This window comes from Callithrix jacchus, chromosome 6 (genome assembly GCF_049354715.1).
Source record: "Callithrix jacchus isolate 240 chromosome 6, calJac240_pri, whole genome shotgun sequence".
Lineage (NCBI taxonomy): Eukaryota > Metazoa > Chordata > Mammalia > Primates > Cebidae > Callithrix > Callithrix jacchus.
The window spans coordinates 99,967,262-99,992,006 of record NC_133507.1 but is presented as its reverse complement, the minus strand read 5'-3'; the positions used below and the strand labels follow the sequence as shown (position 1 = coordinate 99,992,006).

The following is a 24,745-nucleotide window of genomic DNA, read 5'->3' as shown; positions in this document are numbered from 1 at the left end:
TATTTAATATTTTGGCATATTAAAGTCTAGTATTATTTTCTTTGCATATACAGGTATGTATATGCCTGTAATGCAATTGTGAATACACTATATATGTAATTCCGTATTGTGCTATTTTCACTTAATATCCTGAGCATGTTGCAATGTCATTACTTTTTTTCAAGATTAATTTTTATGGCTGCCTAGTATTCCATTAAATTGATGCAAATTGATTTATTTGACCATACACCTAATTGTGTACATTTAGAATCTAGGCAATGTTTTGTCATTATAAATTATGTTGCAAGAAAAATATATTTTATCTTCAGGAGCCTCATGAACATAAACTCAACTCCATTTTATTTAAATATCAGTTTGGTTGATGATTATAAAAACTAACATTTTTAGTCAAGAAGATACAAAATAAGATAGTTTTTTTGTTTTTTTTTTTTTTGAGACGGAGTTTTGCTCTTGTTAACCAGGCTGGAGAGCAATGGCATGCATGATCTTGGCTCACCACAACCTCCGACTCCTGGGTTCAGGCAATTCTCCTGCCTCAGCCTCCTGAGTAGCTGGGATTACAGGCACATGTCACCATGCCCAGCTAACTTTTTGTATTTTTAGTAGAGATGGGGTTTCCCCATGTTGACCAGGATGGTCTCGATCTGTTGACCTCATGATCCACCTGAGGGCTGAATATAGGATAAAGGGAGGGTAATATTATCTTTGGAGTTAGAAGTAGCTTTCTGTGCACTGAAAAACCCACCATCTTCTGCAGCTCAACCAAATTAAGTTAATGGACAATAATTCTAGCATGATAAATTAGTGTCAAAAAAAACAAGAAAAACACAGATGTATTTGTTTAGTTTTCCTATTTATGGTTCCCCTAATTATAGTGAATATTATTATTTACAATACTGTCTCATTTTTCATAAAGGTTACAAAAGTGACTTTTCACTGCCTCTTCAATATCCTGCATATATTGTGAGAATGAGACTTCCTGGTACATTTATTAACAAATATCAGGTGCTCAGAACATCTCTAAAATCAGTTATATGAATCGCCACCATTGGAAGATCTGCAAGGTTACAGACCCTAACTTTTTTATTTATATTTTTTCTTTTCTTTGTTTTAAACTTTTACCTTTTTATCTGCACTTTTTACACATTTTTGCTCTCATAGTTTGTATCATGCTTCTAGCTATGGCACTAATATCCCCACTCTGAAGAAACCAAGCCTTAAGAGGCTTAGATAACTTGCTGAAAGACCATGGCTTACCTTGATTTAATGACTCTCCTGTTTCCACATGTTATACTGTCACACATCACAAAGGCAGCAGGTTAAGATATTTGTGTTGGAATCTCGTGTAACAAGTGAGTTTAATTTTTTCCAACATGTAACGAGTGAGTGAAATAAGATCTAAATAAAACTCAAAGCCTCACAGATTATCACTTATTCCAGTATGCCATTTTTCAAAAGGAATGTGAAACATCTTCATCACATTCCATATACAACTGTTTTCATGATAATGAAACATTTATTGAGTACTCATTGAATATTGACAGTTATTCTTCATGGTACATTGTCTCCCAGGGAATGGCTGTGCTAAGCATGATGTTGTCTGCCTATAGCCAGTTGATGAAACATTGGCCACTGCTCCAGAACAGGTAAGTTTAATTGTGGGTAAGCATTTAAAAACTTTCATAGCAATTTGATATTGCTGCAGGTTCACAACAAATGATAAGTGGACTAATACAACTGAGCAGGTGTGGTCAAACTCAGGGGGTGAGCAAATGACACACTAGTTGCACAGTAAAATCGCATTACATGATGATATGTTTGTCCACTGGAACCCAGGTGTATTTAAAGTTTACAACATATTTTGGGATCAAATGATAATTGTAATTGCTTCTATTCTACCAGATAAACTTTGGAACTGTCTATTGACACAGAGTGAAAGACATGGTTTAAAAATAAAATATCACTTGATTCATTTTATATAATAGCTCAAAATGAATATACTATGATTGCTAAAGTTGCAATATACCCAACAAACCAGCACATGCATCCTCTAAACTAAAATAAAAAGTTAAAAGTATAATAGACAAATAAACCATGTAAACATACATATTTATTGAAAAAAATGAGAATAAAACAAAATAAGTAGAAAGAAAAAGATAATTTGGAGATAATCACTGTTACACAATAGACAATGTGATATCGCAAACTATCAATGCTGTTTTGAAGTCACTTTGTTCACTTTTCCAGATAATGATCAAGTCAGTAAACACGTATATACATTCTGGTTCTAGTGACTGTATAAGTTACCACTATATGAATGTACCTGGGGAAATAAACATATTACTGTAATATTCAACATGAAAATATTAATAGAGTTGGGACTCAGAAAATGATACCTCGAAATATGGCGCAGTGGCATGCTGAGTACTTTGAACTGACTAAGACATTGGAAGGCCTCTGGTCATCTTAGAAGCAAAGTCTACATCTGACTTTTTTTGCCTTCCTGTCTCCTACCTCTCTGCCAACCCTGAAGCAAGTCAAAGAAACCAGAATTCCTTTACTCCAGGACAGGTTATAAAAACTAGCATCACTCTTTCCAAGCAAGCCATAAAATCTAGAAATATTCTAACCTTCCTCTACTTTTCTGTGTAGGAGCTGTCACAAGGAAACGCAGTGACCTACCTTTGTGATAAGAGATTATAAGACCCACTTTCCAGGGGAGTTTTGCCTTATATCTGGGAGGATTATATGTTATACAGGGAGAACAAGAAAGATCTGAACAGATAAGCCTTGCTGGGTTTCTCCCTCATTTTATTATGATTAGAATATACCCTTTTTGCTCAGTCACATTTCAATACACTGCCCATACTTTATTGAACCTAAGCAAACAAATGGACAGTTTTCCCTAGGACATTGAGTCTGCATTTTGGAAGTCTTCCATGTGACATAAAACTTTGATTAAATACATGTGTTATGCTTTTCTCTTCTTAACTGGTCTTTTGTTACAGCAGCGTTGGCCATCACCTTTATGATGGGTGAGGAAAGCTATCATAACTTTCCACCGTACAACAGCAATGAGGACTGTTAAAATGGGATTGTCAAGGAGATACTTGATAAATATGTTAGGTATGAGGATGACGCATCAGAGTGAAACAATGAAAGAGGTCAAGTTTTATATGTCAACATCAGCCTCTGCCTTTTTATTAGGTGTGTGTTCACATAAGTTTCTGAGTTAAGCCTCAGTTTTCTGGGGTTAACTTTAATGTCATATGCAGTCCTATGAAATATGTTCATAAAGTATCCATCACAGAGCCTCAGTAGAAGGCACTCAATGTTAGATATTTCTTTGGTGATCAATTGATTATCAAATGTGTGTGGATAGATGAATAATTTTAAATAAGATGGGTTTTCAGGTTTCAAGCTGACAATGTTAGAATAAAGATGCTATAAAAATGGAGATTTCAAAGATATGAGTATATTTGGGGTAAGCCGGTTTTTAAGCTAACCATAAATAGGAGCACCCATCCAAGGCCGCAATGATGTTCTCAGATATATTTTTTGAGACCCAGCATAATGAATGGCATTGCCTCACTGTAACCTACACATGTCAGGGCCATCTAGACTCCCTCCTTCCCTTTGACCAAAATACATCAGCATTTCTATGATGACCTCCAATAATTAATGATGCTTCCAAATAAGCTTAGCTCAAACTCCTTCAAGTAACATGTACTAAGAAAAGCTGTTGAGACATCACTTGAGAATAAAGAAAAAGCTCACATGTTACATTTAGATATAATTGCTGATAATGAGGCCAAGGTAACACAACCTATTCATATATTTCCTATTGTATTTCCAGGCTATGTGAGGAACATGTAAATAGGCCAAGTATCTAGCACTTGCTGGAAAGATCTGGGTTGAATAGAAGAACAGATTCATTCCTGTACTTGAAAAGTAACTCAGTGCACACACAATCTATTGACAATGAGTCAGTTCTTTTGATGGTATTTATAAGACTCCATGCTTTCAGAGTTTAGGTTCTGTTTAGCCCAACTTAAAGAGTTGTCTTTATGTCAAATTATTTATAAAAATTATACATTTAGGCATAACTTAGAACATTATAATAACACTACAGCTTTGTCGCAGAATGCCTTCTCAGGATCAAATTTATCAATGAATAATAAAGAAATTACTTGAAAAATGATAAACTCCAAATATATTATTTTGGTAACCTGTGAAGTATAAGAGTAGAAGCTGTGTCCTAGATACTGAAATATGGCTTAATTTAGCATGCAGTTCACTACTTAAATATCTGTCCTGTCCTTTGGAGCTTCAATATCACAGTGTCAGTTATACACAGGAGTAAATGCCTCTAAATAGTCCAAGCTAACCTGAGAAGGGAGATGAGACCCATAGTTTTTCATGCTTTCCAAGTCAAAGACTACAAGATTTCTATAATTTGTCCAAAAACATGGTGAATATAACTAGATTATTCAGCATTTCAAATCTGACAACTTATAATACTATTTTTTTAAAAATTCTAGCAATTTCCATTTTGTTATTACTCTCAGTAGAAAATATTTGCTACAAAGTAAGCAGGTGATTGGCATAATTATAATCACACATTAGAATAATAATTTGTGAGAGATTTGTGTATTTGGACAATTTTTGGGTGATAATTATCTTTTTTTTTAGCCTTCTTTAGTTATAGCACTCGTTACAGTGTATATCTGAAATAATCACAGTGTAAAGGTAAAAATATAGCTAGCCTCAAATTTACAAACTATTCAAAATAAAAATAAACAGGTTTATGGAGAAAAATGCTACCTTGTATTCTTTATCCATAATATCATCACCACAATACACACTTATCTTCTCATTGATTTCAATCAAAATTTAAGTTTATGTAAAAATGAGACTGCACATCAATTAAAATAATTCATTCATTTATTCAAAAAACAAATTTCAAATGCCTGCAGATCTCCAGGAGCCATATTAGTGTCAAGTAAACACATGTGATTTGACTCTTGCCCTCATGGGTTAAATTACATTCTCTTTACAGCTTCCATAAATTAAAGTTTAATTCACCAACATAAATGCACTTAATTAGAGTAAGAGAGAGGAAGGAATGGACTGTAAATATGATGATCTTTGTAAGCTGAAAAGGCAGAACTCCTTTTATCTATTATATGAATAATATACTCTATGCCTTGAAACTAAGCAAAGATACTATGCCCAAATAAAGTGAAGAGTAAATATTAACAGCTATTCAATCATAATGATTAGTATAGTTGGCTGAATTAGAATAATCAAAGGAATAAATACTGGTTCATCAACACATTATGCCCTTACTATCTTCCATAAAGACAAAGCAAATCCATGAAGTCACTTGGTGGTTTTATTTTCTTACTTTTATGTCAGAGATTGACTTAAGGGAACCTAAGGAGGCTTTTTTTGCAGGCCAGAAAAAAAAAGTGCTATATATTTCCATGTTTTTTCCAAGTCCTTCCAACTTTTCAAAGTCTCACTAGTTTGTAACACCAACTTAAAACGGAAAACCACAAAGAGAAAAACAAAACCAATCATATTGTCAAATTTGAAGCACTTAGCATTTCTACATACAAGCTCCCAAAATGTACACTGCTACACTAAGAAGGATTATCTAGGGATATGCTAGAGATGTAATATATCCTTAAAGTCATATAACTAATGATCATGAGAAAGCAGCAGACACAAAACTGTCAATTCAACTTTTGCCAAATAATTTATTGATGCCCTACCTTAGGAATTTATTTTTTTTCACAAGAACCAAGGTTTTACTTTAAATAATACCCATGTAATCTTTGAAGCACACTTTCAATTAAAATATTAACTAAAAAATATTTTTTTTTTTTTTTTTGAGACAGCCTCTCTCTCTCATCCAGGCTGGAGTACAGAGGTGTGATCTCAGCTGACTGAAACTTCCACCTCCCAGGTTCAAGCGATTCTCCTGCCTCAACCTCCTGAGTAACTGGGATTACAAGGACCCACCACCATGCCTGGCTAATTTTTGTATTTTTAGTAGAGTCAGGGTTTCATCATGTTGGTCAGGCGGGTTTCGAACTCCTGACCTCACGTGATTTGTCTGCCTTGGTCTCCCAAAGTGCTGGGATTACTATACTCAGCCTACAAATATCATTTAAAAAATTTTTAATTATATAGAACTCAAAATAAATAAGGTGTTTAAAAAGGTATACACATACCATTGATCCATCGAGCCTCCGGATCATGAAGCACAAAGTCTTTCCTAAAGAGGTCTTCTAAAGACAATCTGGTTTCAGATGAATTTGTGAGTTCATCTAAAATAAAGGAAATTGTAGATTAGATACCTATTTTATGTTCATTTTTTTAAAAGGAACAAATTACAAAATTTGAAACATTTTCTCAAAAAATATATTAACTAGATAACAGTATAAAAGTGACCATTTTGACATGGTTTTTATCATTTGAACTTTGTTTAATGACTTTTTAAATAAATGAAACTATTTTTATTATTTAAATTGTCTTGATCTTGTACAAATTTTATAGAGCAATCCATGTTATGTATTAGTAATATAATATGAAATCAGTTAAGAATTCCTGTTGTACATTGTATCCAAAAAGGCAGATTTTCTATCATTTAACTATAATTCAGCCCCTTTCCAAACTCATGTTGACATATTCTTTCATCTGAAATGTACAGTTTTGATGTAAAAGCAAAAAATGATAAAGTTGAGGAATTTAAACTCTATGACAAAACTCTCAAGTCAGAAAAAAGTTCACCAAGTAAGCAGAATAATTAACTACTTCCACCAAAAAAGTAGTACCCAACAAATACAAAGTGCATTTGACATTTGACTTAAAGTTCAAATAATAAAATACTAGAATATTAATGACCACGCACATGCTTTATACTAGTCTTTCATAGATAAGCTAGGTGTGAACCTCTTTCTATATTCTAACATCAAAGAAATGAAAAGATAATAGGGCTTAAATACTAAAATCAGGCATCACAAACACCCTTTTAGATGCAAGAGGCTATAGACAGCAATACTGCATTTTCTTTGTAAATTAATAGCATTGTTTATTTGCTGTATAAAATTCATCTTTGTAACCTTTCAGCTGTGACCTTCACTCTGGTTTAAAATAAAATGTCAAGGATATATACTAACCTCATTAGATTTTATTTTTAAAAGGTTCAACACTTACTGCAGCAAGAGCTTTGCTTTTTTTCTAGCTAAAAAGCTGGGGCAAACAGTCAATAACTTCAAATGCAATTCCCTTTCAGATAAATCAATCATATATCTAACCTACAAAATAACTGTCAAGAAAAAATTGAAAAAAATATTATAGTAAAAATAGTGAGAATTGTTTGATTCTAGTTTTAGCATAAGACATTGTGATTGTGTAGAGACTTGCAAAACAAAATGCTATCAGGTAATGATAAGTATTTGATCATTTGCCTGGCAGGCTGACACACCAGAATTTCTGAATTCATTCACAAATTTTCTAGTTTCATTTGAAAAATTTCAAGGCTATATGTGCAGTATTGTAAGGACAGGAGACATATTTCTGTCCTGCCCTGAGGGGTTTGCACATGCTTAACAAAAAATGTAACAGATGTCAGGTGGGGTGCAGTGGGTCACACCCATATCTCAGCTCTTTGGGATGCCAAGGTGGGTAGATCACTTGAGGTCAGGACTTTGAGAACAGCCTGGCCAATGTGGTGAAGTGCCGTGTCTCCAAAAAATATATATATAACACAAAAAATTAGCCTGCTGTGGTGCATGCCTGTAGTCCCAGCTACTTGGGAGGCTAAGGTGGGAGAATTGCTTGAACTCAGGAGGTAGAGGTTGCAGTTAACTGAGATTGCACTGCTGCACCACTACACTCCAGCCTGGGTGACAGGGTGATACTTTGTCTCAAAAAAAAAATTACATGAACATATGTATATATACACACACACACACACACACACACATACATGCATACACATATATATATATGTATGTATGTATGTATGAATAAGGATATCATCAGTATAAGGACACTAAATGAGTGCTAAATAAGTTTGGAAACAGAAAGAGAATGTCTCAAAAAAAAAAAAAAAATCAGAGAAGGCCTCACTTGAATATACAATGACCAACTCTAATTCCTGGATAAGAATGAGAAATGGTACAGTCACTTTGGAAGATAGTCTGTTTTTTTTTTTTTTAAACTAAATAAATCCTTATCATACAATCCAGTAATCATGCTCCTTGGTATTTACCCAAAAGGAGTTGAAAATGTATTCATTCAGAAAAACCCACCCACAAAGTTTGTAGGGGCTTTATAAATAATCAGCAAAATTTGTAAGCAACCAACATGTCCTTCAGTAGGTGAATGGCTAAATAAACTAGACACATTTTTAAAATGGGTTATTATTCTCTGCTAAAAAAAAAAATGAGGCCGGGCGTGGTGGATCAAGACCATCCTGGTCAACATGGTGAAGCCCCGTCTCTACTAAAAATACAAAAAATTAGCTGGGCATGGTGGCGCATGCCTGTACTCCCAGCTACTCAGGAGGCTGAGGGAGGAGAATTGCCTGAACCCAGGAGGCGGAGGTTGCGGCGAGCTGAGATTGCGCCATTGCACTCCAGCCTGGGTAACAAGAGCGAAATTCCGTCTCAAAAAAAAAAAAAAAAAAAAAAAAAAAAAAAGAGCTACCGGCCGAGCGCGGTGGCTCACCCCTGTAATCCCAGCACTTTGGGAGGCTGACGCGGGTGGATCACGAGGTCAAGAGATCGAGACCATCCTGGTCAACATGGTGAAGCCCCGTCTCTACTAAAAATACAAAAAATTAGCTGGGCATGGTGGTGCATGCCTGTAATCCCAGCTACTCGGGAGGCTGAGGCAGGAGAATTGCCTGAACCCAGGAGGCTGAGGTTGCTGTGAACCGAGATCGCGCCATTGCACTCCAGCCTAGGTAACAAGAGCAAAACTCCGTCTCAAAAAAAAAAAAAAAAAAAAAAAAAAGAGCTATTAAGCCATGAAAAGACATGAAGGAAACTTAAATGCATATTACAAGGTGAAAGAAGCCAATAAGAAAAGGCTACATAGTGTATAATTTCAACTACATGACATTTTTGAAAAAGCAAAACTATAGAGACAGTAAAAGTATCAGCAATTGCTGGGAATTGCAAGGGAAGGAATGAACAGGTGAACACAGAATTTTTAGGGTGGTGAAGTTATTCCATTTGATTCTATAATGGTGGATACATGTCCCTATTTACTTGTCCAAATCCACCGAATACACTCCACTGAAGAGTGAACCCAAATGGACTTTGGGAGACAATGATGTGTCAATACAGGTTCATCAGTGATAGCAAATGTGCCACTCTGGTGGGGGATTTTGATAATGGGAGAAGCTATGCATGTATAAGGCATGGGGTGGGGGCGGGGCGGGAGAAGAAAATATGGGAAATTCCTGTACTTTTCACTCAATTTTGCTGTGAATATAAAATTCAGCTGAAAAATAATCTATTAGCAAAAAAAATCTATTTAAAAAAGCCCTGTGTATTACTGGTTTCAAAAGGCAGAGGAAGGGAACAGTAATGGAGTAAGAACATTTGAGATAAAAGGATAAGTGTATGTTGTTTCACAAGCCAAAAAATGTCTTAATTCCAGATTTCAGCTTCCATCAGAAAAGTATGGTATTTTAATCAGATGAGCTCATTTTATTAGGGTTTCAGTAACATATTTATTCTATGAGACCTATATCTATATCAAACCTTGGTTTTATTGAGATAAATTTCAAATTTTTTAAATTTCCCTATCACATAAATTTACCATTATTTTGTCTAATCAGATCCCTTTGATTTTTAGAGAATTATATTTGATCATATATATTTGAAAAACAATTTATTAGATACGATGAATTTAAATAGGTAAAGGTGGGAGGTAGGCATGTGCTTATTATGCTAGCACAATCTGTTAAATAAATGAACCTAATCTGTTAAATTTTAAAAAACCTATATTTTATATATAAATATCTTTTATAGTCATGCATCTGTTTGTTCTCCAAAAATATTTAGTTTGTTCCTAATGAGTCTCACGTATTTCATTTACATTTTTAAGAAAAAAGTGAATTAATAAAAAATAAGGCTGTAAGTACACCACAGCAAATAATATTATTTTCAAAAAATATTTTGGTAATTTTCAAACATGACATCCTTCATGTGAGCTTTAAAATCATATTACAACTCATTCAAATAGAAATTTCATTAAAATAGCACTATACATATATTATATACATATACACACCCAGAGGAAACTGGAAAATTTTAAACATTGCACAACATTAAGGCTTTTCATTCAGAACTATTCTATCCACATTTTATGTACATTAACACTACTTTATCTTTGATTTTTCATATAAATCTTCAAATTGAATTTGGTACAAAGTATATATAGTTTGGTATTGTGAACAGAACATTTCCCATTCTCAATCTAAATTACTTTTATATCCACAGGTTAATAATTACATTATACACCATATGTTTTCTTAAAAATTTCAATAATTATTGAGTTTTTATTTTCTACATATTCAATTATATCAACTGTAAAAATATTATTTTATTTCTTTCTTTCTTTTCCAACGTTTAAGCAACTGGTTATACTATGTATGCATTTGCTTCCCAGCTAATTGAAGATTCATATGGAGTTGCAGGAAATATTACAGAGAAATTCTGTGTACCCTTCATTCAGTTTCTCTCAATGACAAGTAACATCCTGCATAATAATATCACAAAAAGAAACAGGTATTGATATGCTCCATTAACTTTACTGAGATTTCCTCAGATTTACATGTATTCACTCATGCATGTGTGTTCTTGTGTGTTTAGTTCTATGCAACTGCAACACATGTGACGTGCACCACAGTCAAGAACAGTTCCATCACCAGGATCTCTTGTGCTATCCTTTTATTACCACAGTCCCAGACACAATCCCTTGGTAACCACTGCTCTATTCTCCATCCTTAAGATTCTGTAATTTTAAGAACACTATATAATTGGAATCATACCTTTTGGATTGACTTTTATCACTCAAAATAATTCCCTTGAGATCTATCCAAGTAGTTGAGAGTATCAATAATCTATTCCTTTTGATGGCTGAGTAATATTCCAGGGTATTAATACACCACTCTTCGTTTAACTCTTCACTCGTTGAAGAACATTTGAGTTACTGTTACTTTTGGTTTGTGGATATTATAAATAAAGTTGCTATGAACATTTGGTTACAGATTTTTGTACAAACATAAATTTTCTTTTCTCCAAAACAAATGCCCAAATATGCAGTTGCTGGGTCAAATGTAAACACATAACAGTCTTATTTAAAAATTCCACATGCTTTTTTAGAGTAGTTGTACCACTTTCCATTCTCACTAGCAATGTATAAATGATCCAGTTTCTCTGCATTCTTGGCAGCATTTGACACCATTAAAAAATGGCTATTCTTGCATATGTGTAGTGATATCCCCTTGTGGTTTAATTTGCATTTCTCTAATAGCTAATGAAGTTGAACATCATTTAATGCATTTGTTTATGATCCACATATAATCTTCAGTGAAATATCTGTTCATGTCATTCATCCATTTTCTAACTGAATTATTTTGTTTGTGTGTTTGTTTAACTACGGAGTTTGAAGAGTTCTTTGTCTATTCTAAATACAAATCCTTTGTCAGATATGTGAATTTTAAATATCTCCCTCCAGTCTATAACTTGTCTTTTCACCCTCTTCAAAAAATGTTTTGCAAAGAAAAAGGTATCATTATTTATGAGGTCCAGGTAATCAATTTTTCCGTTTATGAATCTTGCTGTCAATTCTAACAATGTTTTATCTATTTCTTTTTTTGAAACCTTTTCATAATAAAGGTTATAGGTTTATATTTCACATATTAGTCCCTGCTCTATTTTGAGGTACTTTTTATATATGTTTACACATGGCATGAGGCTTAATATGAAGTTTTGTTTGCTTGTTTATCTTGTTTTATGTCTATGGATGCCTAATTGTTTCAACTTTATTTCTGAAAAACCTTTGTTGAACTCTAGTAAATTATTTAACTAGCTTGAATGTGAAAAATGATATTGAACTACACAAGGTGGCTCATGCCTATAATCCCAGCTGCTTGGGAGGCTGAGGCAGGTGGAACAGTTGAATTTAGGAGTTAGTTCAAGGTTAGAGTGAGCTATGACTGTGCCACTCACTACTGCACTCCAGCCTGGTCAACAGAGTAAGACCTAATCCCTAAAACTAAAAAACTTAATTTTTTTAAAAAAATAATGTTGAATGATCATAGTCTTAGTAATATTTCTTCTTCTTTTCTTTCTTCTTTTTCTTTTTTTTTTTTTTTTTTTTTTTGCCTTTCTTGCTGTCTTTAGGTGAGGAGGGGAATATGGCACAATTTTTGCTAAATAATTATTTAAAAATAACCTAATTATTTGTGTTAGGAAATTCCTATTGAATCAGTAGAAACACAGAATGAGCCGGTAAAAGGGTTGATTTTTAAAAATTCTATTTTGCATTTTATGCTGTCTTTGTAAGACATTGTATACTAAGGAGAAAATGGAAAGCTAACCACGCATAAAGACTTAGACACTCTAAAAGACTGCATCTTGAGTTCAGAACTATGATTTCAGGCAATCAATGAACATAGTTAAAATTGTTATGTTAAAATCAAACTCTTTTACATATATATATTTTCTCCTATAACACCTTGATAAAAAATTACATAAATAAAATATCCTATTTACAACCACCTTATATGTCCGTAGCAAAATCCAACCAACCATGTTGAATTATTATTTTTATACTATTAGATTAATATGTTAACCTTTTATTTAAATGTTTACATCTATGTTGATGAATAAAACTACACAGTCCTTTATTTTCCATTTTGTATTATATTAATCACTTAGCATATTAACATGTTTATTCAATATTTTTGAAATTGTATTTATTTTCTGCGTTCTGGAATAGTTTAATAGCTTTAATAATAAAAAGATTTTTTAACGCCAATTGCCCCTGGAACTCATCCTAAAACCAATTCTTCAAAGCAATTCAAATAATCTTAAATAAATCTTCTGTTTAAACAATAATAAAAGAGAGATATGTGCAATTTAAGAATTAATTTATTTGGCTTTATTCAATACTGAGAAAACCATATACTTCATTCATTTCTTTGGGTTTTCTTCTGCTTTTTTGTTGCTTTCTTTGTTCCTTTCCTTAAATTTTTCTTAGCTGCTAGGTATTACCCCTGAGGTCTCTTGAATTTTTCATTCCTAGAATAAAGACTCCTTCCTTATACATATAATGAATAATTAAGATTCTTTTTTAATAGCCTCCAAGGCTAACTTCTATCCCCTAGCTCTTTTCCTGAATGAGGAGCTTTCCCCATGTCTCATCATAATCAGCTGGGATGTTCATCCTTTGCAATCAATCCTCTCTCTTCTGAATGTCCCCCAAGCCCTACAGGGTATTGGTATCCTCATTTCACAGTTACAGTCTCAGCAATGTTGACAAAGGCCACATGGCTAGTAATTGGCAAAGCTGAAATTTGAACCTGCATCTCTCTGACTTTAAGTTTTCTTCATTAAGCTATACTGACTCCTAAAAAATAAATTTTCTTTCCTTTTCTTCTTAATAGCATATTAATAGCATCTTTTGACAAGACAATATACATTTTATAAAAAATATTTTAAGAATATTATTATTGCCTTTTAGCCACAAGAACCTTTCTTCCAACTGAAATCCAACTCCTTAGTAAAAGCCCCTTTGGACCTTATTAGCATCCCATTCTGCCTCAACTTGCCCAGGAATATAACATTAGCATATTCTCCTTTCTCAAAGAGAGAAATGTCACAGCATTCACTACAATGTAGGATTTTTTTTTTTTTTTTGCTTTCTTCAAGACAATTGTCTACAATATGCCTTAAATTCCAAGCTTGCCCCCTGCTCATTGTTACAGGTAATTTAGAGTTACAACTGAATTCTGTCATCAACAAACGTTTATTACACACATTGCAATCTAATTTAGCAGAAACTTAATTTATGTTAGAATCAGACCCAGGGAGAGTCACTGAGAGAAATCTTACTATTTAATACATTTAAATAACTTCCTCTTTATTTTTACTTAGCAAACAGAGAAACTTGGATATCAATCATTCACCTCAATCACTCATGCCGAACAATGAGAAGGTGGCTCAGAAGAAAAATGATATAGATTGTAAATCATTTTAAGAGATATTCTTTCATATAAAGCTTGTTTCTTATTAACCTTTAGAGAAAAATTCTAAAATCAATACTTAGTCCCTAATGTAAGAAATATTGTTAAAATTGAATATTTACCTCTCATAGACTGTTCTCTTTACTAGCAAGGTGTTTGAGAATATATCTCATCTCTAGTAATTCTGTAACTAAATATAAGGTACAATTATATATATATATACACACACATATATATATATAGAGAGAGAGTGTATACATGTATGAAAGTCTGAAAACCTAATATATGTTAACAGTTGCTATTGAAAATGTAAATATTTGTTAACCCTATAGGATACTATGTTACAATTATGAATAGTGGCACAAAAATTCAAATAAATGCATGCTTTAACAATTCAAAAGTATTTACAGACCTAGAAACAGAACCCTCATTAGTTAAATAGTTACAAGGTATTGTATCTAAGGTAAAAAGTTCAGCTTTGGCAATATGAATGTGGCAACAGAACTGAAATTGAATAATTCACTCCATGTTCATTTCTCTTCTCTATTTGGTCATTTAAGATCATAGACTGCTATGGGTATTTCTATTCTTTCTTCCAAAAAATCCAATCTTGCTTTCAAATGGCCTTTTGAAATGAGTTGGCTGTATCATCTTTGAAGAAAAAAAGAAAGCTCTTCAGCATTCAACTGAAGAAAAGCTAATTTATGACTTTAAGTTCTTGGTACCTCTCTGTTGAAAATAATTGTGTTAGTTTTATCTAATTTATTCTTGATATTAGACGTCCAGAAATATTTCTTTTAATTTAAATCCTATTCAAAATAATTTCCTATTAAAACAGAAATAGAGAGAAAAATCTAATCAGGTAGTTATTTAAAATTTCCCACAAGAAGAACAAGCCATTTTCCTTTCTGCTCACATGATTCTCTTTTAGCTGGGCTTCCCAGTACTACTTCCTCAATTCCCAGGACTGTGATTTAAATATTTATTTATTCTTAATTATTTTCTTCATTTTCCATGGTTAGTGTCATATGGGATAGTCTTCTAGTGCATTTCCATTTTAAATATTATTGAATAGCTCATTGAAATGATAACATCACTTCTACTCCTCCTTGCAGAGCTAGTTAGAACTACAGAATGCAAATCACAATGGTCAAGATTAAATTGTAGATTTTTCAAAATATCTGCTGTTTGTATATCACCAGATCCTAAGGTTTTCTTTTAGTACTTAACATCTGAAATATAAATTATATTTTTATTTTAGTTTTTTATTAGCATTCTTTTCTTTCCCTAGGATGCTGAAACTTGAGGGGGCAGATAAAATATTGTCTAAATTTATGTCATTTGAGATCAGAATAAGATCGCAAGCTTGCTTTGAATGCTATCTAATTTATCACCAAGAAAATAAACAAGAGTTTGTTCTTTCCTACTTAAGAAATTTACAGTTTTTAATGTAAATTTAAGAACTGAAAGTACATAGTAGATAATATGGTTTGGCTACATTTCCACCCACATCTCATTTTGAATTGAAACTCCTACAATTCCCATGTGTTGTGGGAGGAAACTGGTGAAACGTGATTGAAATACAGGGGTGAGTCATTCCTGCACAGTTTTCATGATACTGAATGAGTCTCACAATATCTGATGGTTTTAAAAATGGGAGTTTCCCTCCACAAGCTTTCTTTTTGCCTCCTGTCATCCCTGTAAGATGTGACTTGCTCCTCCTTGCCTTCCATCATGATTGTGAGGCCAGCCCAACCTTGTAAAACTGTAAGTCCAATAAACCTCTTTCTTTTGTAAATTGCCCATTCTTGGGTATGTTTTTATAAGCAGTGTGAAAATGAACTCATCCAGTAGGAGAACAGAAAAAAAAGAAAAGATACATCCTGGTACAGTTTGTATAGATGTTTTGAGTCATGTTTTGTTTTGTGTTTCACATAAAAAAAGACTTATATGGAAATCACCAAGCAAAGTACTCAGATCATTTAATTTAAGCCACTGCCTTTAGTATTATTAAAATGTAAGATGTATAGAGCAATATAATTCCTTCAAATTGTTCAATTTCAGACACACAAAGAAATGTTTTTCATTCTCTTGGAATATTTGTTACTTTCATAGTTGTTCTCTTTGGCCAAAATGATTGTACATGTATTCTCAGATTTACCTTTAGAAACACAGTATGAAGTTGCTTCTTTATAGTTAATGGAAAAATATAGTGAAATGTAAAGTCTATCCAGAAGTCTCTTTTCAGCAGTGCATTTAACTATGCTGACTTTGTAAGGTTCAAAATATGAATTACAAAAATAATAATCTATAATTCAAGCTCTTCCATGAAGGAAACCAAATAGCTTGTCCCTTAGTATTGTGAAACCTAATTCATCCATTCAAGAAAAAGTCAAAAAAGGAAAAGCCAATCACACCACATCTATCTTTACAGTCCCAGGAAATCACCTTTGTTCCTCTTGGAATACCAAGGATTTCCTTTTATATCTCTTTCTTTTGCCTTTTCTTAGTCTTTGTAATCTCTTATTGCAGCAATAACTAGGTTTCTTGAAAAAAAAAAAAAAACCATAAACAAAAGAGTGGTCAATTTCTGATCAATTTTACTAACGAGAACTACTTTTGACTCAGATTATCCCTATAGCTGACAAAGCGTAATAATACATACTCCTTTATTTAATTTTTTCCTGGGTCAGATAATCATCCAATGAATGTTCTTTCCTATTTGAATATATTTCCAAAATGAGACTTCTGTACAGAAAGCCATATTTTAATTATAAAGACATTTTTTAAAATTCAACATGGGTTAAGTTACTAAATTAAGACCAAACTGTGTCTATATTATATAGAATGGGGAGGACAGCTGACAAGTAAGATATTATTTATTATCTGCTTCTTTCATTTTTTTTCTCCCCAAACTCTGCTCTCGTTTCATCAAATATAGAAATAATTTTTAGGAAATTCATACTAAACACATAAAACAAAAGCATAAACTGCAAGAAGTGGCTAAAGCCTGTAATCCCAGCACTTTGGGAGGCTCAGGCGGGTAGATCACAAGGTCAAGAGATCGAGACCATCCTCATCAACATGGTGAAACCCCGTCTCTACTAAAAATACAAAAAAATTAGCTGGGCATGGTGGCGCGCGCCTGTAATCCCAGCTACTCAGGAGGCTGAAGGAGGAGAATTGCCTGAACCCAGGAGGTGGAGGTTGCGGTGAGCAGAGATCGCGCCATTGCACTCCATCCCGGGTAACAAGAGCGAAACTCCGTCTCAAAAAAAAAAAAGAAAGAAAAAGAAGTTTACCTCTTACAATGCCTTCACTTTTCCTACGGTGTCCAGCACACTGTAATAAATCTAATCTCTGCTTCTTTATTCTCAAAAGGGGATATGCATGATGCTGCAAAAACAGTGATCAGATTTAGGTCAACCCTTCACTAGCAGGTATCTCCTTGGCTAGATCATTTATTTATGCATTTTTTTTTTTTTTTTGCATTTGCAAAGACAAAGGGTTGGACTAAATCACACTATCTCCAGCAGGTTCTAAGGACTCTAGTGAACTCTTTCAGGACAGAGAAGAGATGAGGGAAGGACAGAGGTTATGTGATTAGAACTCTTCAACCAGAAAAATGCTGCTTTCGTGTGTTTGATTCTTTGCATAGAATTGTTTTTGAAGCACTACACGTACATGCTTGCTCACACAAAAAACATATAAACACACAAGATGAGCCACAAAGTAGCTTGCGTCTCTTAGGATCTCAAATTTCTGGTATATTTTATACTAGCTCTTTTCCTTTTCAGCAGAGATTCAAAGTGCTCATCAAATAAAGAATATACTTTTAGGTTCTGAAGGACTATTATTAAATTTTACCTCAAACTTATCATCTCTTGAGTACCTAAGTCAAGAGCTTTAGGATTTACTTTTAGTTTTAATTACCCAAATTAGTCAATTATTCAAAATGCTAATCATTCTCAAACCTCTTTTTGAGACCTTTTCAAATTAACATCTCCAGAATATGAGTAAAGAATCTAAATATGAAAAATGTATTAATGCTTTTCACATTCTGAGAACATTCACACGCTGTGTTACACATACGGGTGTATCTACATGCATCTTGAAATGATGTTATTCTTTTACCCTAAAGTGTTATGGCTCTATGAAGTCATATTTACAGTGACCAAATTTTTATTCCATGTCTTTATTACCCTACAGCAGAGGTTTCTGGGGTAAAGTTTGTGGACTTCAGGAAGACAGGGGCCACAGAAGTCAAAACTGTATTAATAACACAAAGACATTATTGCCCTCGTTGTGGGTTGAAATTTTCACTTGTGATGCAAAAGCAATGGTGGATAGCACTGCAGGCACCCTTTCCAAACAACTGTCATTCTATTCTTTATGGCCATATATTCTCAATTTAAAAATAAACCAGTTTCAGTTAAGAATTAAGTAGTAAAAAAAATTAATTGTACTAAATCTTGACTCTGAGGATCTTTTTAATATCTGTGTGGTGAAGTATGTCAAAAAATGGAAAAGCATATCGGCAGTTGCCTGAGTTAAGTGCTAAACTCACCACATTGTTTCTCATGGAACAATATTTTTACTGGAAGGAATGAGTAACAAACTACAATTATTGAGATTTAAGTGTTTGACAGATGTTTTTCTCCAAAATGAGGTAACCTTTTCTTCACAAAACCCACAATTGGCTGTATGTGTTACAAACAATCAAACTCAAGCTTTCAAGCAAGAAAAGAAATTTTTAAAAACTGATATTCTCCATCTTAATTTGATAATTTCTCAATAATTCTCTAGTAAGCTTCTTTTAGTGAAATCATCAGTAAAATTAATCATGATTTTTAAAAAATGTACAATCACATGTAACTAAATGATGGGTATGTTCTGCGAAACATGTCATTAGGTAACTTCATGGTTGTGTGAACATCGTAGAGTATACTTACACAAACACAGATGCTAAAGCCTACTGCTTACCTATGCTGTATAGTACAGCCTATTTCTCCTAGGCTACAAACTTGTACTGCCTAATAGTGCACTGAATACCACAGGCAATTGTAACATAATGGTAACTGTTTGTGTATCTAAACACTGTAAAGGTATAGTAAAAATACAGTATAAATGATCAAAAGGAGTACACCTGGATAGGGCACTTCAGGAATGGAGCCTGCACGATTGGAAGTTGCTGTGAGTGGGAGGCGAGTGAATGTGAAGGCTGAAGATACACTGTACACTACTGTAGACTTGACAAGCACTGCACACGTAGTCTACATTAAATGTATACAAACATTTTCCTTTCTTTAGTAGTAGATTAACCTTAGCTTCCAGTAACTGTTTTACTTTATCAACTTTTTTCATCATTGACACTTTTGTAAGAATACTTAACTTAAAAACACAAACACATTTCACAACTGAACAAAATTATTTTCCTTCTTTATATCCTTATTGCATAACTTTTGTCTATTTTAATTTTTTTGTTTTTAAAAATCTAAGACATAAACACACACATGCTAGCCTAGGCCTACACAGGGTATCATCAATATCACTGTCTTATACCTTCATGTCCTATTCCACCGGAAGATCTTCAGGGTAAATAACATGCATGGATCTGGCATCTCCTATGATAACCATGCCTTCTCCTAGAATACCACCTGAAGAATATTTCTGAGGCTGTTACACAGTTAACTTATGTTTTAGTAAGTAGAAGGAATATACTGTAAAATAATAATAAAAAGTGTAGTAAATTAAATAGATAATCCAGTAATATAGCAGTCTGTTATCATTATTATTATGTACCATATGTAATTCTATGTGATATAATTTTACAGGACAGGCAAAACAGTAGGTTTATTTATGCCAGCATCACCACAAACACCTGAGAAATGCATCAGGCTACTATGACCTTACAACGGCTATGTCACTAGGTGATAAGAACTTTTCAGCTGAATCATAACCAAATGGGACTACCAATATATAAAAATCTGTCATTGACCTAAATGACATTATAATGTGTGTGAATGTGTAATAAACTCCACTGACATTTGGAAGACCTGCATAACTCAGTGAAATAACATTTTACAAATGACCGATTCATACTACACAAGCAGACATGGGTAAGAGTCTTTCAACGTGTAAGACAGACCAATGGACTTTAATGTAGCAGAATATTAAAATTTTATTCAGATCTTGCACTGCAATTAACCTTCAAGCATCTGGCATTTATCTAGTTTTAACAAACAGGAAAAAAACTCTACAATTATCTAAAATAGCTATTAACATACATATTCTATTTCTAACTATGTATCTTTATGAGGTTAGAATTTGTACCTATTGCTCAAACAAAACAATACATTGCAAAAGAATTAACAGAGGCACACATATGAGAATTTTGCTATCTTCCACTGAGGTAGACACTAAATACAGTTGTAAAAATGTAAAGCAAGACTATTTATTTTGCTAGTTTTTTGTTTTGAAAACCAGTTTTTTCATTATGTTATTAATATTTATATATAATTGTTTATTATTGTCATTTTAAATAAAATAATACATATTTTATTTGAAGCCTCAGAATTTATTTGCAATGTCTAATTTTATAAATAGTGATATGTAATTCAAAAGCCCCAAAGCATTTTTGGGTCTTCAATACTTTGTTAGAGTACACTACACTAAGTTCTACTGAATGTACTTTATTGTATATTTGACAAGTTTATGTTTCTCCACATTTCAAACAACCAGGGTTATAATAAATATTCAGCTGCAAAGGATGTTGACTTTCTTTTGTATTTGGTAATATCATCAGCTTTAATAACTTTATTGTATTATTATTTACTACTTCATTATCAAGAACTTTCACTAAACAATACTCCGACATTTTTATTGCAAGAGTGGATAACCAGATAAATTGGTCACTGGTCAATACAAGCATACTCATTTTACTGTGCTTTGTTCAATTACACTTTCCAGACATTGTTTTTTTACAATTTGAAGGGTTGTGGTAGCCTGTTGTCAAGCAAGCCGATTGACAGCATTTTCCCAATAGCATGCGGTCATTTCATGTCTTTGTCAAACTTTGGCAATTCTCACAATCTTTCCAACTTCATTATTATTATATCCGTTATGGTGATCTGTGATCAGTGATCTTTGATACCACTATTGTAGTTGTCTTGAGGAGCCATGAACCATGCCCATACAAGACCATAAATATTGCATGTGTTCTAACTGCAACATCAACGAGCTGATCCTCTCTCTCTCTCTCTCTCTCTCTCTCTCTCTCTCTCTCTCTCTCTCTCTCTCTCTCTCTCTCTCTCTCTCTTCCCTCCCCCCAGGTCCCCCTATTCTCTGAGACATGACAATATTGAAATTAGGGCAATCACAGTAGCCTCTGAGTATTCCAGTGAAAGGAAGAGTCAAATGTCTCTCACCTTGAATCCAAAACTAAAAACAATTAAGCTTAGTGAGGAAGGCACATCAAAAGCTTAGGTGAGCTGAGGGCTAAGCCCCTTGCTCCAAACAGCCAAGTTGTGAATGCAAAGGAAATGTTATTAATGGAAATTAAAACTGCTACTCTGGTGAACACACAAAACAGCCTTATTGTTGATCTGAAGAGAGTTTTTGTGGTTTGGATGGAAGATAAAATAGCCACAGATTTCCCTTAAGCCAAAGCCTAATCTAGAGTAAGGTCCTAAGTCTCTTCAACTACGTGAAGGCTGAGAGAGATGAGAAGGCTGCAAAAGGAAACTTGAAGTTAAGAGAGATTGGTTCATTAGGTTTAAGGAAAGATCCTATTTCTATAACATCAAAGTCCAAGATGAAGCAGCAAGTGCTAATGTAGAAACTGCAGCCACTTATCAAGAAGACATAGCTAGGATCATTGATGAAGGTGGCTACACTAAACAACATATTTTCGATGTAGACAACACAGCCTTCTATTGTAAGAAGACACTATCTAGGATTATCATAGTTAGAGAGGAAAAGTCAATGGCTGGCTTCAAAGCTTCAAAGGAGAGGCTTACTCTCCTATTAGGGGCTAATGCAGCTGGTGACCTTCAGTGGAAGCCAGTGCTCATTTACTGTTCTCAAAACCCTGAGACCCTTAAGAATTATGCTAAAGCTACTCAGCTTGTATTTTATAAGTGAAACAAGAAAGCCTGGATGACATTTGTATATAGCATGGTTTACTAAATATTTTAAGCCCACTGTTGAGACTTACTACTCGTAAAAATATTCCTTTTAAAATATCACTGCTCATTGACAATTCACCTGGGAGCCCTGATGAAGATGTACATAAATATTAATGGTTGTTTTCATGCCTGCTAACACAACATCCATTCTGCAGCCTACAGATCAAGGAGTAATTTTGATTTTCAAATGTTAGTAATTAAGAACTACATTTGATAAGGTTGCCATAGATATTGATTCTTCTGAAGGATCTGGGCAAAGTGAATTAAAAATCTTCTGGAAAGAATTCACATTTCTAGACACCATTAAGAACATTTGTGATTTATGTGAAAAGGTCAAAATATCAACATTAACAGGAGTTTGGAAGAAGTTGATTCCAATCAGCACTGATAATTTTACGAGGTTCAAGACTTCAGTGAAGGAAATAACTGCACATGTGGTAGGAGCAGCAAGAGGATTTGAATTAAAAGTGGAACGTGAAGATAAAACTTAACTGCTACAATCTCACAATAAGTCTTGAATGGTTGAGGAGTTTTTTCTTATGGATGAGGGGAAATGAGAAGTTTCTTGATATGGAATCTCATCATGGCTAACATGCTGGAAACACTGTTGATATGACAACAAAGGATTTAGAATATTACACAAATTTAGTTGTTAAAGAAGTATGATTTTAGAGGAGTAACTCCTACTTTGTAAGGTCTACCGAGGAGAAAATGCTATCAAACAGCATTGTATGCTATGGAGAAATATTTTGTGAAAGGAAGTGCCAATTATTGTGGCAAATTTTATTTCTGCCTTATTTTAAGAAATTGTCATGGTCACCCAAACCTTCAGCAACCACTATCTTATTCAGTCAGCAGTCATCAACATTAAGACAAGACCCTCTCTTAGTAAAAAGAGTATGATTTGTGGAAGGCTCAGATCATTATTAGAATTTTTTAGCAATAAAGTAATTTTTATTTAAGGTCTATCTATATATATTTTTTGAGAGGGAGTCTCACTCTGTCACCAGGCAGGAGTGCAGTGGCATGATCTCAGCTCACTGCAATCTCTGCCTCCCACGTTCAAGCAATTCTCCTGCCTCAGCTTCCTAAGTAGCTGGGAGTACAGGCATGTGACACCACGTCCAGCTAAGTTTTATACTTTTTTTTGTCATATTCCTTCTTAACCTTCTGAAGTCTAATCAATCACAGGTATTGAATGCATATTTTAAAAACTCTATAAATTGTTTTTTTCCTTGTTAATAATAAGGCTCTGTACCTCTTCTTTTTTTTTTAAAGAAAGAAAGAAAAAGAAAAAAAGGAATGAAGAAGAGGAAAAAAGAGAAAGAGGAGGAGGGAGAGAGAATGGGAGTGTTGTTTAATTGCCCAGGCTAGAATGCAGTCTAAAAATGGGTATTGAAAACATCCCTTATACCATCAATTGTGCTTAATAATGGCCAACCAATATTTCATTTAAACCTGTGAGTAGGTGTGATGTGGTACTGATAAGAGTGCATATCTTATGTGTTTTAAGTGGAGAGTTCTATAAATGTTTATTAAGTTTACTTGTTCCGGATGTGAGTTCAAGTCCTGGATATCCTTGTTAATTTTCTGTCTCATTGATCTATCTAATAATGATGTTGAAGTCTCCCACTACTACTGAGTGGGAGTCCAAGTCTCTTTACAAGCCTTATGCATCCTGTATTGGGTGGGTACACATCCAGGATCGTAAGCTCTTCTTGTTGCATTGATCCTTTTACCATTATGTCCTCTTTTGATCTTTGTTGCTTTAAAATCCATTCCATCAGAGGCGAGAATTGCAACCTCTTCTTTTTATTTATTTATTTTTGCTCTCCATTTGGTTGACAAATCTTTCTCCATCCCTTTGTTTTGACTCTTTATGTATCCTTTCATGTAAGATGGGTCTGGATGCAGCATACGGCTGGGTTTTGGCTGTATCTTTTGATTGGGGGATTTAGTCAATTTAAATGTAAAATTATTGCCATTTGACATTAGCTGGCTAATTTGCCCATTAGTTGATACAAATTCTTCATTACATTGATACTCTTTACTTTTTGGTATATTTTTTGAAAGGCTAATACTGGTTCTTCCTTTCTATGTGTAATGCTGCTTTCAGAAGCTCTTGTAAAGCAGGCCTGGTGGTAATGACATCTCTGAGTACTTGCTTATTCACAAAAGATTTCATTTTTCCTTCAATTGTTAAGCTTAGTTTGGCTGGATATGAAATTCTGGGTTGAAAGTTCTTTTCTTTAAGGATGTTAAATATTGGCCCCCACTCTCT

The 24,745-nt window shown here is 33.6% G+C and overlaps 1 protein-coding gene across 5 annotated transcripts in view; it reads right to left on the bottom strand.

The window, feature by feature from the left end:
• Positions 1-24,745, bottom strand: part of DPP10 (dipeptidyl peptidase like 10) — a 1,417,953-nt gene that overhangs the window by 500,333 nt on the left and 892,875 nt on the right. For all 5 annotated transcript variants that reach the window (XM_078327944.1, XM_035306582.3, XM_035306580.3 and 2 more), the window contains one exon: positions 6,240-6,335. In XM_078327944.1, coding sequence (XP_078184070.1) covers positions 6,240-6,335 — 96 coding nt within the window. The remainder of the gene's footprint in view (positions 1-6,239; positions 6,336-24,745) is intronic.